At 38.5% G+C, this 22,093-nt stretch overlaps 1 protein-coding gene across 1 annotated transcript in view; it reads left to right on the top strand.

The window, feature by feature from the left end:
• Positions 1–10,164: 10,164 nt before the first annotated feature.
• The window catches only part of EGFL6 (EGF like domain multiple 6), a 72,533-nt gene continuing 60,604 nt past the window's right edge, over positions 10,165–22,093 (top strand). The window contains exon 1 of the mRNA XM_072614362.1: positions 10,165–10,603. Within this exon, the coding sequence (XP_072470463.1) occupies positions 10,527–10,603 (77 nt within the window). The 5' untranslated portion in view covers positions 10,165–10,526. The remainder of the gene's footprint in view (positions 10,604–22,093) is intronic.

Below are 22,093 nucleotides of genomic sequence, written 5' to 3'. Positions count from 1 at the left end.
TCTACATTAAGGGATCGAAGGGCATGGAATAGGATATTCCAGAAGTCAAAGGAACTAGGACTAAAACCAAGAATCACCTACCCAGCAAAACTGAGTATAATAGTTCAGGGGAAAAATTGGTCTTTCAATGAAATAGAGGATTTTCAAGTATTCTTGATGAAAAGACCAGAGCTGAAAAGAAAATTTGACTTTCAAACACAAGAATGAAGAGAACCATGAAAAGGTGAACAGCAAAGAGAAGTCATAAGGGATTTACTAAAGCTGAACTATTTACATTCCTACATGGAAAGACAATATTTGTAACTCTTGAATCATTTCAGTATCTGGGTACTGGGTGGGATTACACATACACACATGCACACACGCACACATACGTAGAGACAGAGTGCACAGAGTGAATTGAAGAGGATGGGATCATATCTTAAAAAAAAATGAAATCAAGCAGTGAGAGAGAAATATATTGGGAGGAGAAAGGGAGAAATTGAATGGGGCAAATTATCTCTCATAAAAGAGGCAAGCAAAAGACTCATTAGTGGAGGGATAAAGAGGGGAGGTGAGAGAAAAACATGAAGTCTACTCTCATCACATTCCACTAAAGGAAAGAATAAAATGCACACTCATTTTGGTAGGAAAACCTATCTCACAATACAGGAAAGTGGGGGATAAGGAGACAAGCAGGGTGGGGGGGATGATAGAAGGGAGGGCATGGGGAGGAGAGTGCAATTCAAGGTTGACAGTCATGGGGAGGGATAGGATCAAAAGAGAATAGAAGTAATGGGGGACAGGATAGGATGGAGGGAAATATAGTTAGTCCTATACAACACAACTATTATGGAAGTCATTTGCAAAACTACACAGATTTGGCCTATATTGAATTGCTTGCCTTCCAAAGGGAAGGGGTGGAGAGGGAGGGAGATAAAGAAGTTGGAACTCAAAGTGTTAGGATCAACTGTCGAGTAATGTTCTTGCCACTAGGAAATAAGAAATACAGGTAAAGGGGTATAGAAAGCTATCTGACCCTACAGGACAAAAGAGAAGACAGAGACAAGGGCAGAGAGGGATGATAGAAGAGAGAGCAGATTGGTCATAGAGGCAATTAGAATGCTTGGTGTTTGGGGGGGGAGGGGATAAAAGCGGAGAAAATTTGTAACCCAAAATTTTGTGAAAATGAATGTTAAAAGTTAAATAAATAAATTTAATTTAAAAAAAAAAGATGATTACCCTGGATTTCTTCAGATTCTAAGGTCTTATGAAGCTTTATTATTTTGTTTCTACTTCCTCCCCACTTGTAACTATTAGAGTCCCAGATTTTTTTCAGGATGCAGCTTAAATGAAACCATTCCTGCCACCCCCCCCCACCCCCGCCCAAGTCATCATCATCATTATCACCCAGAGAACAATGGCCAGTAATTATTTACAGTCAAAAGGCTGTGTCCAAGGACCAAGAAGGCCACATACAGCTTTGAGGCTGCAGTTCCCCACCCTAGTCTAGTTCATTTTACCTCAGAAAGAACGTTCTTAGAGCAAACAGTCCATCCAATAATGAAGGTTGTGAAACTGGCTAGATTTTTCTTGTTTTGTGTATCTCAGGAACTGAGGTATGGACTTGGCGTGAGGAAAATACTAACATAATGCAATGAATACTTTAAGACTTCTGACTCTGACACTTACTACCTATGTAACTGGACAAATCAGTAGCCTTGGGCCTCAGTTTCCTCCTCTATAAAATAAGAAGATTGAGCTAAACAGCCCCTGAGTTCTCTTCAGACTCTAGATCTGACCATGCTACTCTCCTCTCCCCATCGATGATATGGAATAAAATACAAACTTCTTTATTGAACATTCAAGGCCTTCTACAATCTGGCTCCAGCCTTCTTTTCTAGTTCTCTGTTAACTTACACTATTCCTTTATATGCACATACTAAGCTACTTGCTACTCCCAGTCTCCTCGCAAACTCTCCAAATCTTTTTTTTTTAATTTTATTTTATTATTATTATTTTTTAATGTTTTACAGTCACTGCCATAAAATTAAGATTTTATCCCCCCCATGCCTAGCCCCAACTACCCCCTTCCCTCCCCACGACAGCATACAATTCTGTATAGGTTCTACATATACTTTCCTATTGAGTACATTTTCACTATAGTCATGCTATGTAGTCGAACTAAAATAAATGGAAGAAATCATATAACAAATCAAAACATGACACACAAACACACACACACAAACATGATCTGCTACATTCTGCGAATGACTTCCATATTTCTTTCTCTGAGTGTGGAAGGCGTTTTACCTTAGAAAACCACCATTGGGATTTTTCTTTTTAATAAGTTCTTGCGTTTTTAAGAAATTCCAAGTCTACCAGAAAAAACTCTCGCACACTGTGGTCATTGCTGTGCACAAAGTTCTCCTGGTTCTGCTCCTTTCACGCAGCCTCAGATCATATAAGTCCTTCCAGGCCTCTCTGAAGTCTTCTTGTTCATCATTTCTTATGGCACAATAGTACTCCATTACATTCATATACCATAATTTATTCAGCCATTCCCCAATTGATGGACATCCCCTTGACTTCCAGTTTTTGGCAACTACAAAGAGTGCTGCTATAAATATTTTTGTACATGTGGAACCCTTTCCCATGTTTATGATCTCTTGGGGATACAGTCCTAGTAGCGATATTGCTGGGTCAAAGGGTATGCACATTTTTGTAGCCCTTTGGGCATAGTTCCAAATTGCTCTCCAGAATGGTTGGATGCACTCGCAGCTCCACCAACAATGAATTAGTGTTCCAACTCTCCCACATCCTCTCCAGCATTTATCATTTTCTTGTTCTGTCATGTTTGCCAATCTTATAGGTGTGATGTGGTACCTCAGAGTTGTTTTGATTTGAATCTCTCTAATCAATAGTGATTTAGAGCATTTTTTCATATGATTATAGATATCTTTAATTTCTTCCTCCAAAAATTGCCTGTTCATATGCCTTTGACCATTTATCAATTGGGGAATGACTTGTATGGTTATACATTTCAGTCAGTTCTCTATATATTCTAGAAATGAGGCCTTTATCCCCAAGCTTAGCCGTAAAAATTCTTTCCCAATTTACTACATCCCTCCGAATTTTGGTTGCATTGGGTTTGGTTGTGCAAAAACTTCTCAGTTTAATGTAATCAAAATTATCCATCTTGCATTTCATAATGCTTTCTATCTCTTCTTTAGTAAAAAATTCTTCCCTTCTCCATAAATCTGATAAATACACTATTCCTTGCTTCTCCAGTTTATTCATGGTATCAATCTTTATACCTAAATCATGTACCCATTTGGACTTTATTCTTGTGTACGGTGTCAGGCATGGGTCTATGCCTAATTTCCGCCATACTGTTATCCAGTTTTCCCAGCAATTTTTGTCAAACAGTGAGTTCTTATCCCAGAAGCTGGGGTCCTTGGGTTTATCAAACAGGAGGTTGCTATATTCTTTGCCTACTATGTCTTGAGTGTCAAGTCTATTCCACTTGTCTACCTCTCTGTTTCTTAGCCAATACCAAGTGGTTTTGATAATTGCTGCTTTATAGTACAATTTGAGGTCTGATAGCGCTAGGCCACCTTCCCAAGCATTTCTTTTCATTAGTCCCTTTGATATTCTGGACCTTTTGTTCTTCCAAATGAATTTTGATATTATTTTATGCAGCTCTAGAAAATAATTATCTGATAGTTTAATTGGTATGGCACTAAATAAGTAAATTAATTTAGGTAGAATTGTCATTTTTATTAAATTGGCACAGCCTATCCATGAGCAACTGATGTTTTTCTGCTTACTTAAATGACTTTATTTGTGCAAAAAGTGTCTTGTAATTGTGTTCATACAATCCCTGGGTTTGTTTTGGCAGGTAAACTCCTAAGTATTTTATAGTGTCTACCCTAGCTTTAAATGGGATTTCTCTTTCTATCTCAGATCATAATGCAATAAAAATTACATGTAATAAAAGGCCATGGAAAGATAAACCAAAAATCAATTGGAAACTAAATAATCTAATCCTAAAGAAGAAATGGGTTAAAGAAGAAATCATAGAAACAATCAACAAATTCATTCAAGAGAATGACAATAATGAGACAACATACCAAATCTTATGGAATATTGAAAAGCAGTTCTTAGGGGAAGTTTTATATCTTTGAATGCCTACATAAATAAAATTGAGAAAGAGGAGATCAATGACTTGGGCTTGAAGTTGAAAAAGATAGAAAAAGAACAAATTGAAAATCCCCAAGTAAATACCAAATTAGAAATACTGAAAACCAAAGGAGAGATTCATAAAATTGAAATCAAGAAAACTATTGAATTAATAAATAAAACCAATAGTTGGTTTTATGAAAAAACTCTCCAAATATTAATGCATTTATGCAGGTCAACCCCCATGCCTAAGATATATCTCTCTCCATCTTCACTTATTGAAGTTCTTCCTTCAAGGTCCACCACAAAGCCTTCCCTGACTTCCCCAAATAAAAGAGATTACTCCCTCCTTAAACTTTCTTATAGTACCTTATTGCCTTAGAGGACTTTTGCCTTCAATCACTTCCTACTTCGTAGTTTATTCATTTGTGAATTTGATCTGCAGAAGGAGCAATATTTCTTAGGGTCCTGCTGTGTACCCTTGTCTAGCTTTATCCCCACATAAGCAAGTCTAGTTTTTCCCCTAAAAAGTATTGAAACCTTCCTCAAGACTTACAATTATCCCTTCTACATCAACAGGGTTAGGGGTGCAGTGCCCCACCCCAGACCCATCTGGAAAATCAGGTAAAATTTTTTAGCCCTCCTTTCATACCAAAGAAGTCTGAGTTTTTTTCTTTTTTTATGGGATGTTCATATTACCTTATTGTAAAATCTGGGTTGATATTATACAATACTATACATACATTTTATACATTTCTGAGTTTCTATACTGTTTCTGTGTGACTTGCTGGCCTTTGCATGTCATCTGTGGCTCTCACAAAACTTCCCATTTAATTTCCTATGCTGACCCATCACATATTAAACCTCAATGAGAAAAGTTACCATGTGAAAGGAGTAGCCATATTTGGTTGAGTGGAATTGGCCTTGATCTTTCAAATGAGGTGCAAGTTCTTCCCCTGAACTTCTGACCAGTGGCTCATAATGGCCAACACAAGGACAGAAAAGCCACGCCCAACTGATCAAATCTGTATTCTTGCTGAATATCCTTTCCAGGCTACAGCTAAGCAAACATTCTCTTGCAAGATGTTAGATAGTCTAAGACCTGTTCATTTCATTCCATTCACAAATGTGAACTTTGAGAGTAGCCTGAGTCAGGCTGGCCTACACCATGGTTCAGTTGAGTCATGCCAGTCGGAGTCTGACTCTTTGTGACCTCATTTGGGGTTTTCCTGGCAAAGATATTGGAGTGATTTGCCATTTCCTTTTCCAGCTGCTTTTACAGATGAGGAAACTGTGGCAAACAGGTTAAGTGACTTGCCCAGGGTTATACAGCTAATAAGTGTCTGAGGCAGGATTTGAAATCAAGAAGATGAGTTTTCCTGACTCCAGGCCAGGCACTCTGTCTACTGCACCACCTAGCTCCCCTTAAGTGAAAAAGCAACCATTTATTAAGTACCTACTATGTGCCAGGTGCTTTAAAATATCTCATTTGATCTTCACAACAACCTCAGTGGTAAGTGCTATTTTAACATTGAAGAATCTAAGACAATTGTCTTGGATTCTAAGGTCAGAGTTGAACTCAGGTCTTCCTGATTCCAGACCCAACACTCTATCCATTGCATCATTATCTTCAGTAGTAACAGAGATCAAGAAAGTGGTGTGCATTTTGAATCAGAGGAATAATCACTGAAGATGCTATGATTCTACGGTCCTACATAATCTACAATCCTGATCCTACCAGTTGGCTTTGGATCTGTGTTTAAGAGGACTGAAATATCACACTCTTGGTGGCTTGGTGGATAGAGTGCTAGACCTAGAGTCAGGAAGACTCATCTTCCTGAGTTCAGATCTGGTCTCAGATACTTACTAGCTGGGTGACCCTGGGCAAGTCACTTAACCCTGTTTGCTGAGGATTTCTCAGTTTCTCATCTGTAAAATGAGCCAGAGAAGGAAATAGCAAACCGCTGCATTTTCTTTGCCAAGAAAACCCTAAATGGGGTCTGGAAGAGTCTGGCATGACTGAAAAACAATTCAGCAACAACAGCACATTACACCTGTTCAATGCAGATATAGACAAGAGAGGGAGGTAGCATGGTCAAAAAAAAAAGGAAGTTTCATGAGATTTTGATCAAAGATTAATTTTCTTTTCTAGAATATTAGAGGGCCCTTTAAGAAGTAGCTGCCTGGTTTCTTTTTAAAGTCAATTGGAGTAACGTAATTGTTAAAAACAACACCTGCCTTAGCACAGCTACAATACTGCTATCAGTCATCTTTTCACCTGGTAGCATATTATTTTCAGTCCATGTTCTTTTTTCCTCACATGGCAACTGGCAATTGCATTGTACACAGGCAAAAATCCATGAAATGGCAGGTGGGTTATTTCAGCTGGATTTTCAACTTCCCCAAACTTCTCTCTCTTATATTTGCCTCCTACCTCTTCAATCATGTCTAGGTTCTAGCAAAAAAAAATTAATAAACAAAACACACACACACACAAAGAAAAAACCAACAGAAGCAAAATCAAAATGCTGGAAATAATTGTAATGAATGACAAGTCACATTTGTGCCAAACTTTATGTTATTTCTGTTGAAGGATGGGACTAGCAATATCTTTTTAGGATTACACTGTCCCCATGGCCACCGTGCATAGAGAACAGGACCTGTTCTCTATGAGTTACATAGGCAAGGGGTGCAGATGTGACCCATCTGGATGTTTTAAGAGAATTGACATATAGATCATGAAATTAAAATTTATCGTGGGATCTTACCATTTGCAAAATTCTTGAGGGGAGGATGCATGCACAGCATGCCTGTTTTAAGTATAATTTCAGTCAAGAAATTTAGAACAAAGACAATGCCATTTACCAAGGTAGCAAATAAACAATGAATCCCTCAAAGTGGTTGCATTATTCAAATTCATACTGCAAACTTTTATTGGGCTGAAACCAATTACTATATTTTACATAATTATAACTTCAAAAAGTCTGAATTCAAATACATGTGAACCCTTCAGAGGACTTATAATGTGTGCTAATTGGGACCTAGCTGTACTCCCTATGGTATTTAAAATATCACCAACACTCATGTTTAGGGTTGTCTGAGAAGAGATAGCTTAAAGATGAAAGGCTGGTAAATATTCCTGTCAGATGGACTATCAAGTAACCAAAAATTTTGGTCAAACATTTGGATATTAGGCTTTATATTATATAGATAAACATCCAAATAATTAATCCACATTTTTATTTTCATTCATATATTTGCTTTCAGGAAAAGTCAGCTTTTCTTCCTTCAACTCAATTGAATTTATTTCAATAAATATGTATTAAGCACCTACTATAGTGCTTTGTCTACAAAGACAAAAAAGGAAATGACCCTTACCCTCTGCAAGCTCACATGCTAATAGGAAGTTATAACGTACACAAGCAAGTATAGAAAATGCAATACAAAGTGATTTCAAGGAAGGAATGATAATAAATGGGAAAAGACCCTTTGCATAGGGATTTTCACCTGAGCTATGCTGGAGAAAGTCATGTATTTTGAAAGGTAGAGATGAAGAAAGATGCATCTCAGGTATGAAGGACCACTTAAGCAAAGACAGAGATGGAATGACATTGGCAGAAAGCTAGTGGGCCACTTTTATGGGAACAAAATTTGTGAATCATAGTAAGAGTAAATAAGACTGGAAATAAAAGGTCAGAATCAGACTGTGAAAGACTGAAGAGTTTGTATTTATACTAGAGACCCTGGCGAACCATTAGATATTTTTTAGTAACAAGGTTGATATAATGAGATATATTGTAGAATCCTTGGCAGTTGTATGAAAGATGGGTTGGAATAAGAAGAGTCTGGAAGGTAAAGAGGCCAGTTAGCATTAAAATAGTCCAAATGAGAAGTGCCTAAACTCAGCTAGAGTGAAGGGTATAATTGTGAGTGATATCATGGAAGTCTGTGACATATGAGAGATAGGATTTTTCCCACACAAAAGGGGGAAAATGGGAAACCCTTTATGGAACTGTCATGCCATCTTAATCATGGAAACTACCACATGATCAATCCAATCTGTACTCAGAGTTGGAAGCCTGCAGCATTGCACTCCTGCCTCCAGACACCATAAAGAATATTCTTTGTTAAATCTCCTTTGGAAATATAATTCTTGTGCATGGGTTTCCTTTTCTGCCCTCAGTGCCAACATAGAATTACCACATACTCATCTGAAGAGATGTGTGCTGCCAAGTGAAACAATTCAGTTTCATAAGAGAAACTGATCAAGTCTCTTCATTTTCAAATCCCTTGAACTCATTCTAATTGCTGAAGTGAGTGGTTCTAATTTAAGATAAGATGGAAAATAAATGTAAATGTCTTCAATATGCATGCCAATAGTACGCTACACTTTGAGCTTCAAGAGTTTAAAGTCTTTTGTATATGTTATCTTATAATTCAGAAAACAGCCAGTCCACTGAGTAGCCTTAAAATCATCATAATCAGATCCATCTTGAATCCATAGCAAGTGAGGTACAGGGAAGAGAAAGGAGGATCAAAGGGCTCAATGGTGCAACTGGGAATAGAACATTGGACTTTGTGTCCACTAGACCAGAATGCCTTAAAAAAGAGACACATATGGGGGACTGCTCCCCCACACAATCATCATTGTCTTCATCATTACCAATATCATGGTCCATTTATTTTGAAAATTTGTGCACAGAAAGTAGAAAATAAAGTATAACCCTTCAGGTTGGTTCCTCGAATACTTATTGCATTTATCTATACCATTTGGTTTTTTAAATTGTATTTGTTTATTTTTAATTTAGCTTCATTTCCTAAGGTATACCTTTTCCCCCTCCCTGGGCAGCTAGGTGGTGCAGTGCATAGAGTGGTGGGTCTGAAGTCAGGAAAACTCATCTGCTTGAGTTCAAATCTGGCCTTGGACACTTACTAGCTGGGTGACCTTGGGCAAGTCACTTAACCCTGTTTGCCTCAGTTTCCTCATCTGTAAAATGAGCTGGAGAAGGAAATGGCAAACCACACCAGCCAAGATACCTCAAAAGGTGTAATGAAAAGTCAGTCTGACAGGATTGAAATGAATGAACAATAAGCCACTCCCCATCTCTATCAGAAGCAGTTAGGTGGCACAGTGTGTAGAATGCTGTGCTTGGGGTCAGGAAATCCCAGGATGGAATTCTGTTTCACATACTTACTAGTGGTGTGACTTTGGGTAAATCATTTGACCTCTCTCAGCCTCAGTTTCCTCATGATAAAAACGAGCATTATAATATCACCTATCCCTTACAGAGTTGTGAGGATCAAATGACACAATGTATGTAGAGTGTTTTCAAAACATAAAAGTGCTATATAGCTATTATTACCCAATGCCCTGTCCCTTATTGTAAGCTTTTTTTTGGAGGGGGGGGGAGGCAGTTCCACAAAATTAACCAGCACATCCACAGAGAATGACATTATATGTGATGTTACATATGCATAGTTCCCCACCTTTACAAAGAACAGGTTCATTCCCTCATCTCTTCTGTATAAAGCTAGCCTACCATTTATTTTTACTCTTAATCCATCGTGTTATCTGCTTGTTTCTGCTTGTAAATTCCAAGAGATCCAATGGAAATCCTTTGAAAGGAAGGATAGTTTTGTGTAGACTGAAAGATGGTGGTAATGCGATCCAATCGTTTTCTCAGTGCATGGCCTCTTTCCCCAACTAAAATATAAATGCTACAGGACAGTTGATTTTGTGCTATATGTACATATACGAGAGGCTTAGTGTGCGCGCTTAGCACACTATTGGGAACAAGGTGTGCCCTTGTGTTGGTTAAAATGAACTAAACTGAATTGAATTGAATCGAATTGAATTGGACAAGGCTGGTAAGCAGCAAAGAAGGAAAGCACCTTCTAGAGAGAGATGATCGATTATCTGCGAGAGGCGGATCCCAGCCCCAAAGTCTGTAGCCCGCCCTCCTCTCTCACTCACCCCCTCCCCTTTTTCCTATTCCTCAGAAGCGTGGAGAGGACTGGAGGCTGCGGAGTGTGGGGTTCTCTCCCTGTTTTCTGCTGTCCTTACTCCACCTCGGCTGGTGGTCCCGACAGCGCCCCAGCCCCCGGGCTCCGACTCCCCCTTCCCTGCCTGGGGAGGGGCTCCAGCTGCTGGACCTCCAGGGCCGTCCGTCTAGCCAGCTCTGTCGTGCGGCGCCGGTTCGGGAGGAGCAGAGACGTTCTGGTGCCTCTGTCCCTGCGGCCACAGTGCAGAGCATCGCGATCTGGACGTGGAGAAGAAAAAAGAAGGGACTGCGTGGGCTTCCCTGACCACCCTTCCCCGCCTCCTGGCCCGGTGCCCCAGCCCCGTCCTCCACCGCGTCTCCAAGATGCGGGCATCCTGGTGCCTGGGACTGTCCTTCCTGCTCCCCTTGGTTGCAGGTGGTTTTGTTAACACGGCAGCCAGGTGAGTGTGTGTCTACCCAGAAATGGGCTTCGGCGTCCTGAGTTTGCTTTCTTTATTCGGTTCTTTTGTTCCCTTCTAGCTCCCTACCATTTTTTTTTCTTTCTTGCGTCTTTGGAAGTAACCAGTCTGGGAGGGTCCTCGAGTGAATGTCCATTGTCATTTCTTCCTGGGGTCATGTGGTGTTTCTTTCTCTCCTCAGACTCATTCCAATCATTCTCCAGTTCCCTCATTTTCAAAAGGATGCTCTTCACACGAGGAATGTGACGGTTCTGGCGGTATTCAGGGAGACCTGTCTACTGTCTGTAATTCAGAGGACTAGCGTGTGTTTAATTTGTGCTGTTTCATCCTTTATTCAACTGAGCAAAGGCATTGATCAGTTGTTAGTATCTGGTTTGGCGGGGGAGGGACAGGAGAAACTGAGACACCACGCTGATGACCTTTAAGGATTTTTGAGGAAGCAAGCAGACAACTTGTTACCTATATCTTTGATGCTCCTTTGATATCCCTGACCAAACACACTCACACACACACACACACACACACACACACACACACACACACACTTCTGTTCAGCATAATTGCCAGAATTAATATAAAGCCACTGCCCTGGGAACTCAAAATTGGGTAGGTTGACTTAATGACCACAGGTGTTTCCAACCCTAGAAACTTAGGGGAGACCATAAATCTAGAAGCCATCTAGTTCACAGATAAAAGATACTCAGATCTGGCAAGGTTTGAACCCAAGCCCTCTGAATCTGGAATCAATTTTCGTCCTCCTCTCTGCCACATTAGTTCCCAATGCACTATGAAGAGGACTGGACTTGAAATCAAAACTATAGCTTGCAGAATTTGACATAGATTCTCCTTAAGGTACCCTGGAGGTTGCATACTTGGCACATAAGCTTTGAGGGGTTTTTTTTCCATTCAATTCCACTGTAGTAACACAGAGATTCTTAAGTCCTGGTAGAAATTCATGAATTCATGAGTAGAAAGAACATTGGACTCAATGATGGGAAAGTAGAAAGGGAAGAACTTGGATCCAGATACCAGCTACACAATACTTATTAGCCTTGTGACCTTACAGCAGTCACTTAGCCATTTAAGACCTTTAAAAAAAAAAAAGAGTTGGACTAGATGACCTCAAAGGTCCTCTTCCATACATTTGTATGATCCATTTATTCATTTAATAATAATTAGATGCTCTTTTAAGAACTGTGGAAACCAGCATTTATAAGTACCTACTGTGTTTTACACATATTATTTAATTTGATCTCACAACAACCCTAAGAGATAGACATTTTTTATCCCTATTTTACAGTTGAAGAAACTAAGGCAACCAAATGTTAAATGACTTGCCCAGAGCCACACAGCTAGTAAATGTCTAAAGCAGGATTTGAACTCAGGTCTTCTGGACTGTAGACTCAGCACCCTAGGCCCCGTACCACTTAGCTATCTTTTAAATAAAAGGCAAACTATGTTGTTAGAATATTGACTACAGCTTTCTATGACAAAAATATTGACAGACATAGTTTTCATTTAATCTTCAAAAAGAAAAATTTTGTACATGTGTCACTCCAAGGTATGATGGATGATAAATGCTATCTTTGAAGTGAATTAATAGAGTTCCAGGGTTTCACTTTCAAAGTGCTGCTAAATTAAGTTAAAAGCCATAAAACCTCCAAATCAACTAGAGAATATTAAAATGGAGAATCCATGTCAAATTCTACAAGATACAGTTTTCAAGGATGTAAAGTGGATTTATTTGCTTAGTATCAAGTTCACAAGCTGGTATGTTCAGTATCAGCAAGTGGAAGTATCCCTGTTCCAACATGCTTAGAGCTGTCAAGCAATGGTCACCAGCTTTTCAGGAACTGCACAAGGGACCAGATTTTATAAACTCCAGACCTAAAGTGATGGAAAACACATTGACATAGAAGGCAAAGCTGTCTTTGCAGAGAGTTGCTACAAGTTGATTATTTCTTGAGGTTTCACACATTGTATCGCAAACTTCTTCTGCTACATGAAGATGATATTGAGTGTATATTATTTCCATGAAACCTTTCACCATAAATTAGGTGACCTTTTGAGTTATAAGCTGAAGACATTAAAATAATATTATTTTGAGGTATCCTAGGCTTCATCAGAGTGACAGAGGGGACTGTGATACAAAAAAGGTGAAGAACTCCTTTATAAGATTATGTATTAACCATTATAAGATTATGTGTTATGTACTTACTTGTCCCTAAATAATCAAATATGACATTAATACTTGATCCTTGTACCATTCTCTGAGGCCTGAGTATCACAACCTTCAGATCACTCAAGATGTGAAATCCCTGAAGCAGAGCTGCAACCAGGGAGAGACAACTAGGGCTTTGCCTCAGGGTACTAACATCTGGATATGTGTTTGATTCTTCCCTTCCTGTGCCAATCCTACGACCCATTATTCCTGCATGCCACAGTCCTCTGTCATGTTGTGTGACATGTAGATAAGTAGCTACCCTACTAATCCTCATATGGTTCCAAGATCATGTTGCCCTCACCACTTTCCTGGTGCCTGCCATCCCCAGCATGATGTTTGTCCTTTCTCCTTCCCAGGACTGGAGAAAGGTGGAAGAATGGAGGGTCTTTAGCCAAAACACAGGTGCATAAACTAGACTGCTTATGGGACAGGCTGCTCCTCCTCCTCATCCTGATGCTACTGTAACTACATAAGGCCAATACCAAGTCTGGGGACTTGAGCCACACTTTTCTGCAGAAAACACCCAGGTCAGCTATAATACTGTGAAGTGAAAGAACTCACTGGCTGAGGAGAGATTACGCAGGTGAGCTCCTCTTCCACTCAAATAAATTTGCCCCAGGAGCAGAATTTCCTGGTTATAATTCTGCTGTGAAGGAGTCTTTTGACCTCAGGCATGTTAGCAGCATCTTGCTAAATATTCTTTTCCATAGATTCAATGTTTTGAGCAGGAATTCTTCATCTTTTTTGTATCATGGTCCCCTTTGGCATTCTGATGAACCTATGGACACTTCAGAGTAATAATTTTAATGTATTTTAAACATAATACATAGGATTATAAGGGAAACAGTTATACTGAAGTAAAATTATCAAAATATTTTTTAAGTTTATGGACCCCAGGTTAAGAACCAGAATAATTGCCTTACTAACACATAACTTGTTCTAAACTTATGTTTCCTTTCAGTTCAGATATCAAGGAAATCCAGAGTTCAGGTAAAGGTCCTGACTTATTTCACTGAGCCTACTTAATGGTACTCTTGAGAACTAATCTTTGTCAGATTCCTGATATAGCCAGATGTTTACCTAAGCCTGGCTTTGGTGGCACAGCTTCAGACTTTAAGCACTATTAAAGTAGAGTATTTTGATGTGTGCTTTCGTAGCACATAACCCAACATTTACCTTTTTTAAGATTAATCATTTGTAGGAATGTACCTAAAACTCCAGAATTTAGCAGTTCTAATTGAAAGTTAAGGAAATTCAAGAGAGACCTACAGAAAAGTGTGGCAATGGTTTTATTTCAAAAATTATTTTCAATGGAATGGCTGATATTGGAGGACTACATTATATATAATCTCTGTTAACATAAACCATATTTGTGGACACAAAATAACGTAGAGAAGATTCAAACATTTCAGGTCCTCTAATTCTTAGTAATAGTGTGGAGACAATTAGGTCAAGGGCTTATGAAGTCAGCACACATAGTGATTATTTGTGTCTCAGTTGGTAAATGTTAAAAAAAAAAATTCATTTGTGGTCTGTATCATAAATGCTTTAAAAGAAGTATCACCTGACCAAAAGTTGGAATTGTTTTATGTGATATGAACTGTGTTAAAAATGAAAAATAAAAAATAAAGATTCAAACATTTAAAATATCTAGAGTATTTCCTGGATTGTCATATCATATCAAAGGTATCTTTATTTTTTCAGAGACATTCAATTTGGCTACTCATTTTACAGCTTGTATTCACGTTTCCAAATCTATGTTGATTTCCTAATTTTGGCCTAGTCTCTATTTTGAATTCAAACCTGTTTGTTGGGGGAAAATGTTCTAAGAGCATCTTGAAATAGATAAGAATTGAATTTAATAAACACTATACTAGATGCGATGTATGAAATTAACACCAATGTCACCTTCAACAAGTTGTACACAAATAGCCATGATTCAAGGAAGAAAGTAATAGATACAAAAGAGACACCTAGACAAACAACTAGAAAGAATCTGAGGAGGGAAAGATCATTTCAGATGGAAACAGAATGAGATTTTGGAAAGTTTCATAGATGAAGTAGCCCATAAGTCAGACCTTGAAGAAAAAGAGAATTGCCAAGTCCTATTGATTATATCTTCATGACCTCTCTGTCATTTATCCTTTCCCCTATCCTCCCACTGGCTGTACCCTAATTAGTTGTTATTGACTCGTTTCAGTCCAACCGTTTGTGACTCCTTTTGAGGTTTCTTGGCAAAGATACTGGAGTGGTTTGCCATTTTCTTCTCCAGCTCATTTCACAGATGAGGAACTGAGAAAAACAGGATTAAGTGACTTGCCCAAGGTCACACAGCTACTAAGTATCTGAGGCCATATTTGAACCCAGGAAGATGAGTCTTCCTGACTCTAGGCCCAGCACTTTATACAGTACACTACCTAGCTGCCCTACTATTTTAATAGAGGCCCTCAAAATCACCTGTTTGGACTATTTATTGTACTAACCTCCTAATAGAGTTTTCCACTTCAAGCCAGTCTTTCATATCTTACATTTAGATCACTGTTTTACTCTCCCTGTTGCCCTGTCCAAAGTGGTTACTCCTCTTCACACTAAGATGCCCACAATCTACCTAACATGCCAGATTTATTTCATATTATTCAATTGTGCATACTAGATACTCCAGCCATAATGGACCCTTTTTGTTTCCTAAACACTCAATCAACAAACATTTTTTAAAGTACGTATCATGTGCTAGGCACCACACAGAAGAGTACTTACACCAGGAACTTATATTCTATAAAGGAAGCAACATATACAGATATAAGTAAATTCAAAATAGGTACAAGATAAATACAAAATAAGTTGAGGGAAGAAAGACCCAGCTGAAGGGACAAAGAAAGGCCTCATGTAGGAGATGACACTTTAACTGAATTTTGAAGGAAACTAGGGATTCTGAGAGATAGAGATGAAGAAGGAGGGCACTCCAGGCAGGAGGGATAGCTTGCCCAAAGGTATAGAGACATGAGATGGAACATCATGTGTAAAGGACAGCAAATAGGTCAGTCTGATTTAGACGTAATGACCTCAAAAATCCCTTCCAACTCTGTCTATGACCATAAATATGTGTGTGTGTGTGTGTTTTGTTGATATCTTTTCCCCTTCTAGATTGTAAATTGAGCTTACCTAAATTTTTTCTCTCTCCCAGAGCTCAGAATATTGCTCTATAGTGGACAAATTTATTGAATGAATGTAGTGAAGGATTAGAGGTCTGTCCCAATTCATACAAGATTCTTGAGGGCAAAGACGCCATTTTATTTCTTAAGGTCTGTAGCATCTGTGATCATGCTCTGAAATGGCTGAGGACAGCATGGAATAGCATACCACAACACTTCAGGTATTCAAAACCCAAATCTCTATCAATGGATAGAGAGTTTCTGCTTTAATTTTAGAAACTGCAGAGATGGGGTTGTGCCAACAATAATTAGAAACCTTATTTGATCGTTTTAGAAATTAATTGTCAAAGCAGCCTCCCAAATAGCAGATTTGTCCAGTTTTCAAAGATAAAGTATCCTGTTGTACTTCTACAGAAGTACTTCTACAGAAGTCAGCTGGTTTTCATGGACTGTTTCAGAAGTCTAGTTTGGTTCAGCTCCATAAAATGAAATAAAGTATTTTTTAATGATTTAATTTGTTGCCATTCATTATTTTTAAATGGCTACATATGTGTACACATCACTCTCCTCCTCTACTTCCTCATAAAATAAGTGTTTAAATGGTTTTTGGCAAGTAAACAAGACAATGTTGAAGGGTGAGTAAATGACTGGAGTCTCTCTTTTCTTTTTTATGCCATCCATTCAGTCATGTAAACCAGGAATTAATAGGCAATTAACAATTGTTTTTTATCCACTAATTTTTCTTAGCTTGTTCCCTGGAATTATCAGACCATATTCATGTTTAATGAAATAACTGCCCAGGTGGAGTAGACTTTTACATTTTACTTTAAATAGTATTTCCCCCGCAATTACATGTTAAGAAAATTTTTAGCATTCATTTTCACAGGATTTTGAGTTCCAAATTTTTCTCCCTCCCTCCTCCCTTTCTGAAAATAGTAGATAGTTTGATATAGTTTATACATATGCTGCCATGTAAAACATATTTCCATTAAAATTTTACATTTTATCCAGTGATTTCTTAAAACTAGTAGACTAGATCTGCATAAGCACAATTAATTTTAAAAAATATTTTACTTATATTATGGGCTCATATAACTAGTAATTTTTCATAAAATTTATGTTTTATATGTTGGGTCTCTTTTTATAAAACATATACAGTACCACAATTTCATGGCATGAAATGTCTCCATTCTTTCTAATTCATTTAGCAGTCAAAATATAAAAGTCTTATATATGATTCTAAATCCTTGAATAACCTTCATTTCTGATTTAATGTGCAAACTGACTTAGGTAAAATGTACACAACCCAGATCTTTAAGATTTTACCTTTGCCTTGAAGGTATTGGAGTGAAAACAATAAACATTGATTTTTGAGGGAAAGGTTTCTCTCTTCAAGGTTGGTAATAGTCTTCTAAACGTAGGTGAATTTCATCTTCTAGTCTTTTTCTCTTCAAATTTTTCCCAGTGCAGTACTTCTAGGATTCAATTTCCTCAACTATAAAACAAGAAGGTTTGGATTGGAGGATTTCTAAGACCACTTCTAACTCTAAATCTATCACCCCCATGATGCCAAGTTCACAGTAATTGAATTCAACTGGTAAAGAAAGAAATGGATCCAGTCATCTGTTCAAGAGAGCCTTGAACAACAAAGTTTGTAACATAAATATGTAATTAAATGAATGTTGATAATTTTTTAAATCATATGAATCAATGAATCATGATTAATTTTCTGTGGATCTTCACATCTGACAAATTTAAGGGTCTTTGGGGGACTTGAGTCTTCTTTTCAGTTTTCATTCTACTCCTACAGGGGCAGTGTGCCTGGAATAGATATTGGAAAGGATAATGGAAATTGTTAATGGAAAAGGCCCTGAGCTGGGAGTTCCCTTGTCCTAGTTTTTCCAAATTCAAGCTGTGTAAGCATAGGGAAGTCAATTAATCAATTTCCTCATCTGCAAAAATGAATGGACTGGTTGCTAGATGATCTTTAGACAGCTAGGTGGTGTGATAGATAGAGCACTGAGACGGGAAGTCAGAAAGACCTGAGTTGAAATCCAGCCTTGGACACTTACTAACTTGTGTGACACTGGGTAAGTCACAACCTCTGTCTTCCTTATCTTTAAAATGGGGATATTAATAGCACTTGACTTTCAGGGTTGTCCTGAGGATATAATGACATAATATCTATAAAGGTCTTGTAAACCTTTAAGTACTATTATTATCCAAGGTTTCTTCTAGTTCTAGATGCTATTATGCTATTCAGCCTCCTCCTTGGAATAAAAAGGGGTGTGTGTGTGTGTGTGTGTGTGTGTGTGTGTGTGTGTGTGTGTGTGTGCACGCACACACACACACACACACACACATATATATATATATAAATACCTAAAACAATCACAGTAAGCTGTTTAGTAAGTTAGGTAATTCATTAATATTTGGAAAACAGTATATATTATGATCCTGTGTCTTATTTGATACTGCTACCCTGGCCCCCATTGTCTGAAGATCAGGTATGTTACATTTCATTCATTCCCCCCAGTTCTCTGGTAGTTTAAGATGTCTAGGCTCTCTGCAAATGACTCCAGCCCCCACCATGTTGTTCTTCCAAGGGATGGTCCTCTGTACCCCAGTTCCAGTTAGCCACTAAACAGTTGGATTAACTTTTACAAAAGATCATTTACTTCAGAGGGAAGAATCATAAATATAAAAACTTACTCCCCTAATCATGGAGCACACAGTCCCAGTTCCAAATTCATATACACACCCCTACCTTACACTCTGGCTTCTGGGATTGGTTGGCTCCAGCATCCCATCTACAGTCCTGACTCATCATGGCTCTAACTCCCAAGTCTAGTGGGGATCACCACTTGGCACTTGAAACTGACAAAGACAGAAACACCCCCCAGGCCAAGAAAAAAATTGGAGCCGAGGGATAAGACGGAGAGCAGATGATGGAAGTCCCAAGCTCTTGCACTGGCCCAGTTCATGGTGTAAGTGAATAGTGGTCATCAGCAGCTGGAAGCAGCAGAAAAGATTGCACAGGAAAGAGAAAAACTGTCTCAGTCTGACTAGTCTTAAAGATGCAGCCTATACTGGCTAGGTAGTCAATTAAAGGGGCCTACACTCGGGCCTCCATGTTAGGGGATCTGGACATACCTGGGGTGAGTATCTCACTTAGTATCTCACTATTCCCCTGTGTATCTGGGTTCTCTATTTCTGAGAGACCAGTTGCCATTTTCATAACTATAATCAGTTGATTTGGGGCCCTCATGATATCCAAAACTCAACATGTCACTGTTTCTGTAGCCCTAATAAAAAGTAGCATACTTATTTTCAACTAAAGTGCACTAAGCAACCTTCTAATTGATCTTATTGCCTCAAATTGTTCTCCCCTCTGATCTATCTTCTATACAGCTTCCAAATGATTATCCTAAACCATCGATCTGGCCATATCACACACACACACATCAATCAATAAACTCCAGTAACTTAATCTTACCTTTAGAACAAACGTAAAGACTTCCATGCTTCAATAATCAGGAGTTGGCAGGAAGGGGCGACATGAGGTCCAGAATAAAAGTGTCAGTTGTGAGTAGGGAGAAATGTCACAGAGATAGAAATGATAATGACAGTGGCTTCCTAAAATATAATTAAGTGAATCGTTAGGCTGCCATTGCTTTAACTAACACACTTACCTTTGTCACTAGAGGCAAATGTAGTTAGTTCCATTGCTGTCATTAATACTTCATATGACCCAGAACAAGTCGCCTCATTTCTCTGGGCCTCAGTTTTCTCATCTATAAAGTGAAGGGGAGACCAGTTGGACTTTACAGACTGTTCCAGGTCTGTCATTCAATGACTTAATTATTCTGTATTTCACATTTTCTCATGCCATACTCAAGTCAAAAATCCTGTCCAAATAATCTTTTACCATTTTGCTTTTCAGGTTATGTTATCTATCTCTTTTAAGTGGTAAGAAAATCTGTATTATGTAGTTAAATATCTCTTTTGTAAAAACAAGGTAATGAAGTTGACCAAAATCTTTGTAAGTTGAGGGAATGAAAAATGCCGTTTTTGTTGTTGGTGGTTGCGGTGGTGGTCAGCCATTTTTCAGTAATATTTGAATCTTCATGACCCCATTTGGGATTTTCTAGGCAAAGATGCCCTGCTTTGCCATTTCCTTCTCTAGCTCATTTAACAGATGAGGAAACTGAGGCAGACAGTATTGAGTGACTTGCCCATGGTCATATAGCTAGAGTAAGAGTCTGAGGCTTGATCTGAACTTAGGAAAAGGAGTCTTTCTGACTCCAGGCTCAGCACTCTATCCTTTGTACCACCTACCTGCCCCAAAGAATGCCATACTATATATTAAATAAAACTGATAATTAAAAAGACAAACTGGGATGAGATGGGAGGCAGAGAGATGGAAGGGATTTTACGAAGTTGCTCATACATATTACCCTTACATAGATTTTGTTAGCTTAAAATTAATAAACAAGGGTAAAATTAAATAGCTTCCAATCATCTGGAATTATATTTATTCAGTCAGACTGCAATGTCAATAAATTGCTAGAGAATGAGTTGAGTGTTAAAGGAGATGTGAAACATATTTCCTGCCCTCATGGAAGGTCTATTTTAAGGAGGATGAGATAATTGCACAGATAAATATAATACAAGACAGACTATAATAAATACAGTAAAAGAGCTATCAGCTAAGTTCAATAAGGATTCAGAGGAGGAAGATAGCACATTTATTCAGAGGACTGGAGAAAACTCCATAAAGATGATTCCCTGAAGAATAGCAGAATTTCAGTAGACAAAGATGAGAAACAGGAAAAGAGAAAAGGGCCATCAGGCAAAAGGAAAAATGAGCAAAAGGTGCAAGAGCCGAAAAACGCAGGACCTTTTTAGGAAACAACAGGAAGTGTAGTTTGGCTGTGCAGCGATGTTTATTAAGAAGTTAGGGTAGTAAAGTGGGAATAATAGGTTGGGGCTCCCATGTGGCAGGTTTTGAATACCAGGCTAATTCGGACTCAATTTAGTAAACCAGAAAGAGTCACTAGTCATTTTTGAGCAGGAGAGGAACTTAATCAGAACTGTGTTTTCAGATTACCTCAGCAGTAGTATGTATGAGAGGATGAAAGAGAAGACCAAGGGTCAGGAAACTACATAGGGAGTTAATGTCATAGTCTAGATAAGAAATAATAAGTATTGTGGCAAAACTCAAAAGACACTCCAGTAGCAAAATGAACAATACTTGAAAATTGATTAGATGTGGAAGAAAGGGGATATGAGGAAGGCCACAAAGACATAAAGATCTGAAGCCTGGGTAACCTCGAAAATAGACTGCCATTAACAGAAGTAGGGAAGTCAGGAATGCACAAAACTTTTTAATGTTGTTATTTAATAAGTTGCAGACACCTATTAGAGGCAATGAGGTGGAGTGACTGGAGAGCCTACCCCCTACTAAAGGGTTCCAGTCCTGTCTCTGACACATACAAGCCGTGTGAGTCTGGCAGGACACTTACCCTCTCATTGCTCCTATCTCCCACTTAACTCAGTTAAGACCATAAAGTGCAAAGTATGTGCCAACCCTCACTGGTAGAGGGACATTCCTGTTCCTTATACCAATAAAATCACAGATTGGATCCCTCACTCAAAAATTACCCTCCACCTGCAGGTAAGGTATACCAATAATGAATAGGAGATCAGCAATCTTCTCTTTTTCTGTCCAGTAGTCGCATTGTACAATATAGCACTGGGATGCCATTAAGTAGAAGCATTCAATATGCTTAAAGATCATGCCTACCTAATATATTTTGTGTATTGCCTGGCACCTCCGTCCACTAAGTTCTTCCTTTGGTGCCTCAGTGATGGGATCAAGAACCCAAGTTCTTAAAGACTGTGTTAGTAGTGCAAGCCATGACAGATTCCAAAGAAGCACTGATTATGAGACTATATAGCTGTCATCCAAGAAACAGCCCCGGTACATTCAGAGGGCTCATTCTCAGATTGGCCACAGAAGGATGAAGTTTTTGGCCATGGAAACTCTTGAAAACCATTTATTATGCTATAGAGTGGTTGAGGTCTACATTGGCA

Source organism: Notamacropus eugenii, chromosome 5 (assembly GCF_028372415.1).
Source record: "Notamacropus eugenii isolate mMacEug1 chromosome 5, mMacEug1.pri_v2, whole genome shotgun sequence".
NCBI classification, from domain to species: domain Eukaryota; kingdom Metazoa; phylum Chordata; class Mammalia; order Diprotodontia; family Macropodidae; genus Notamacropus; species Notamacropus eugenii.
Note: the sequence above shows the minus strand (reverse complement) of the source record. Positions and strands in the feature narration are given on the sequence as shown.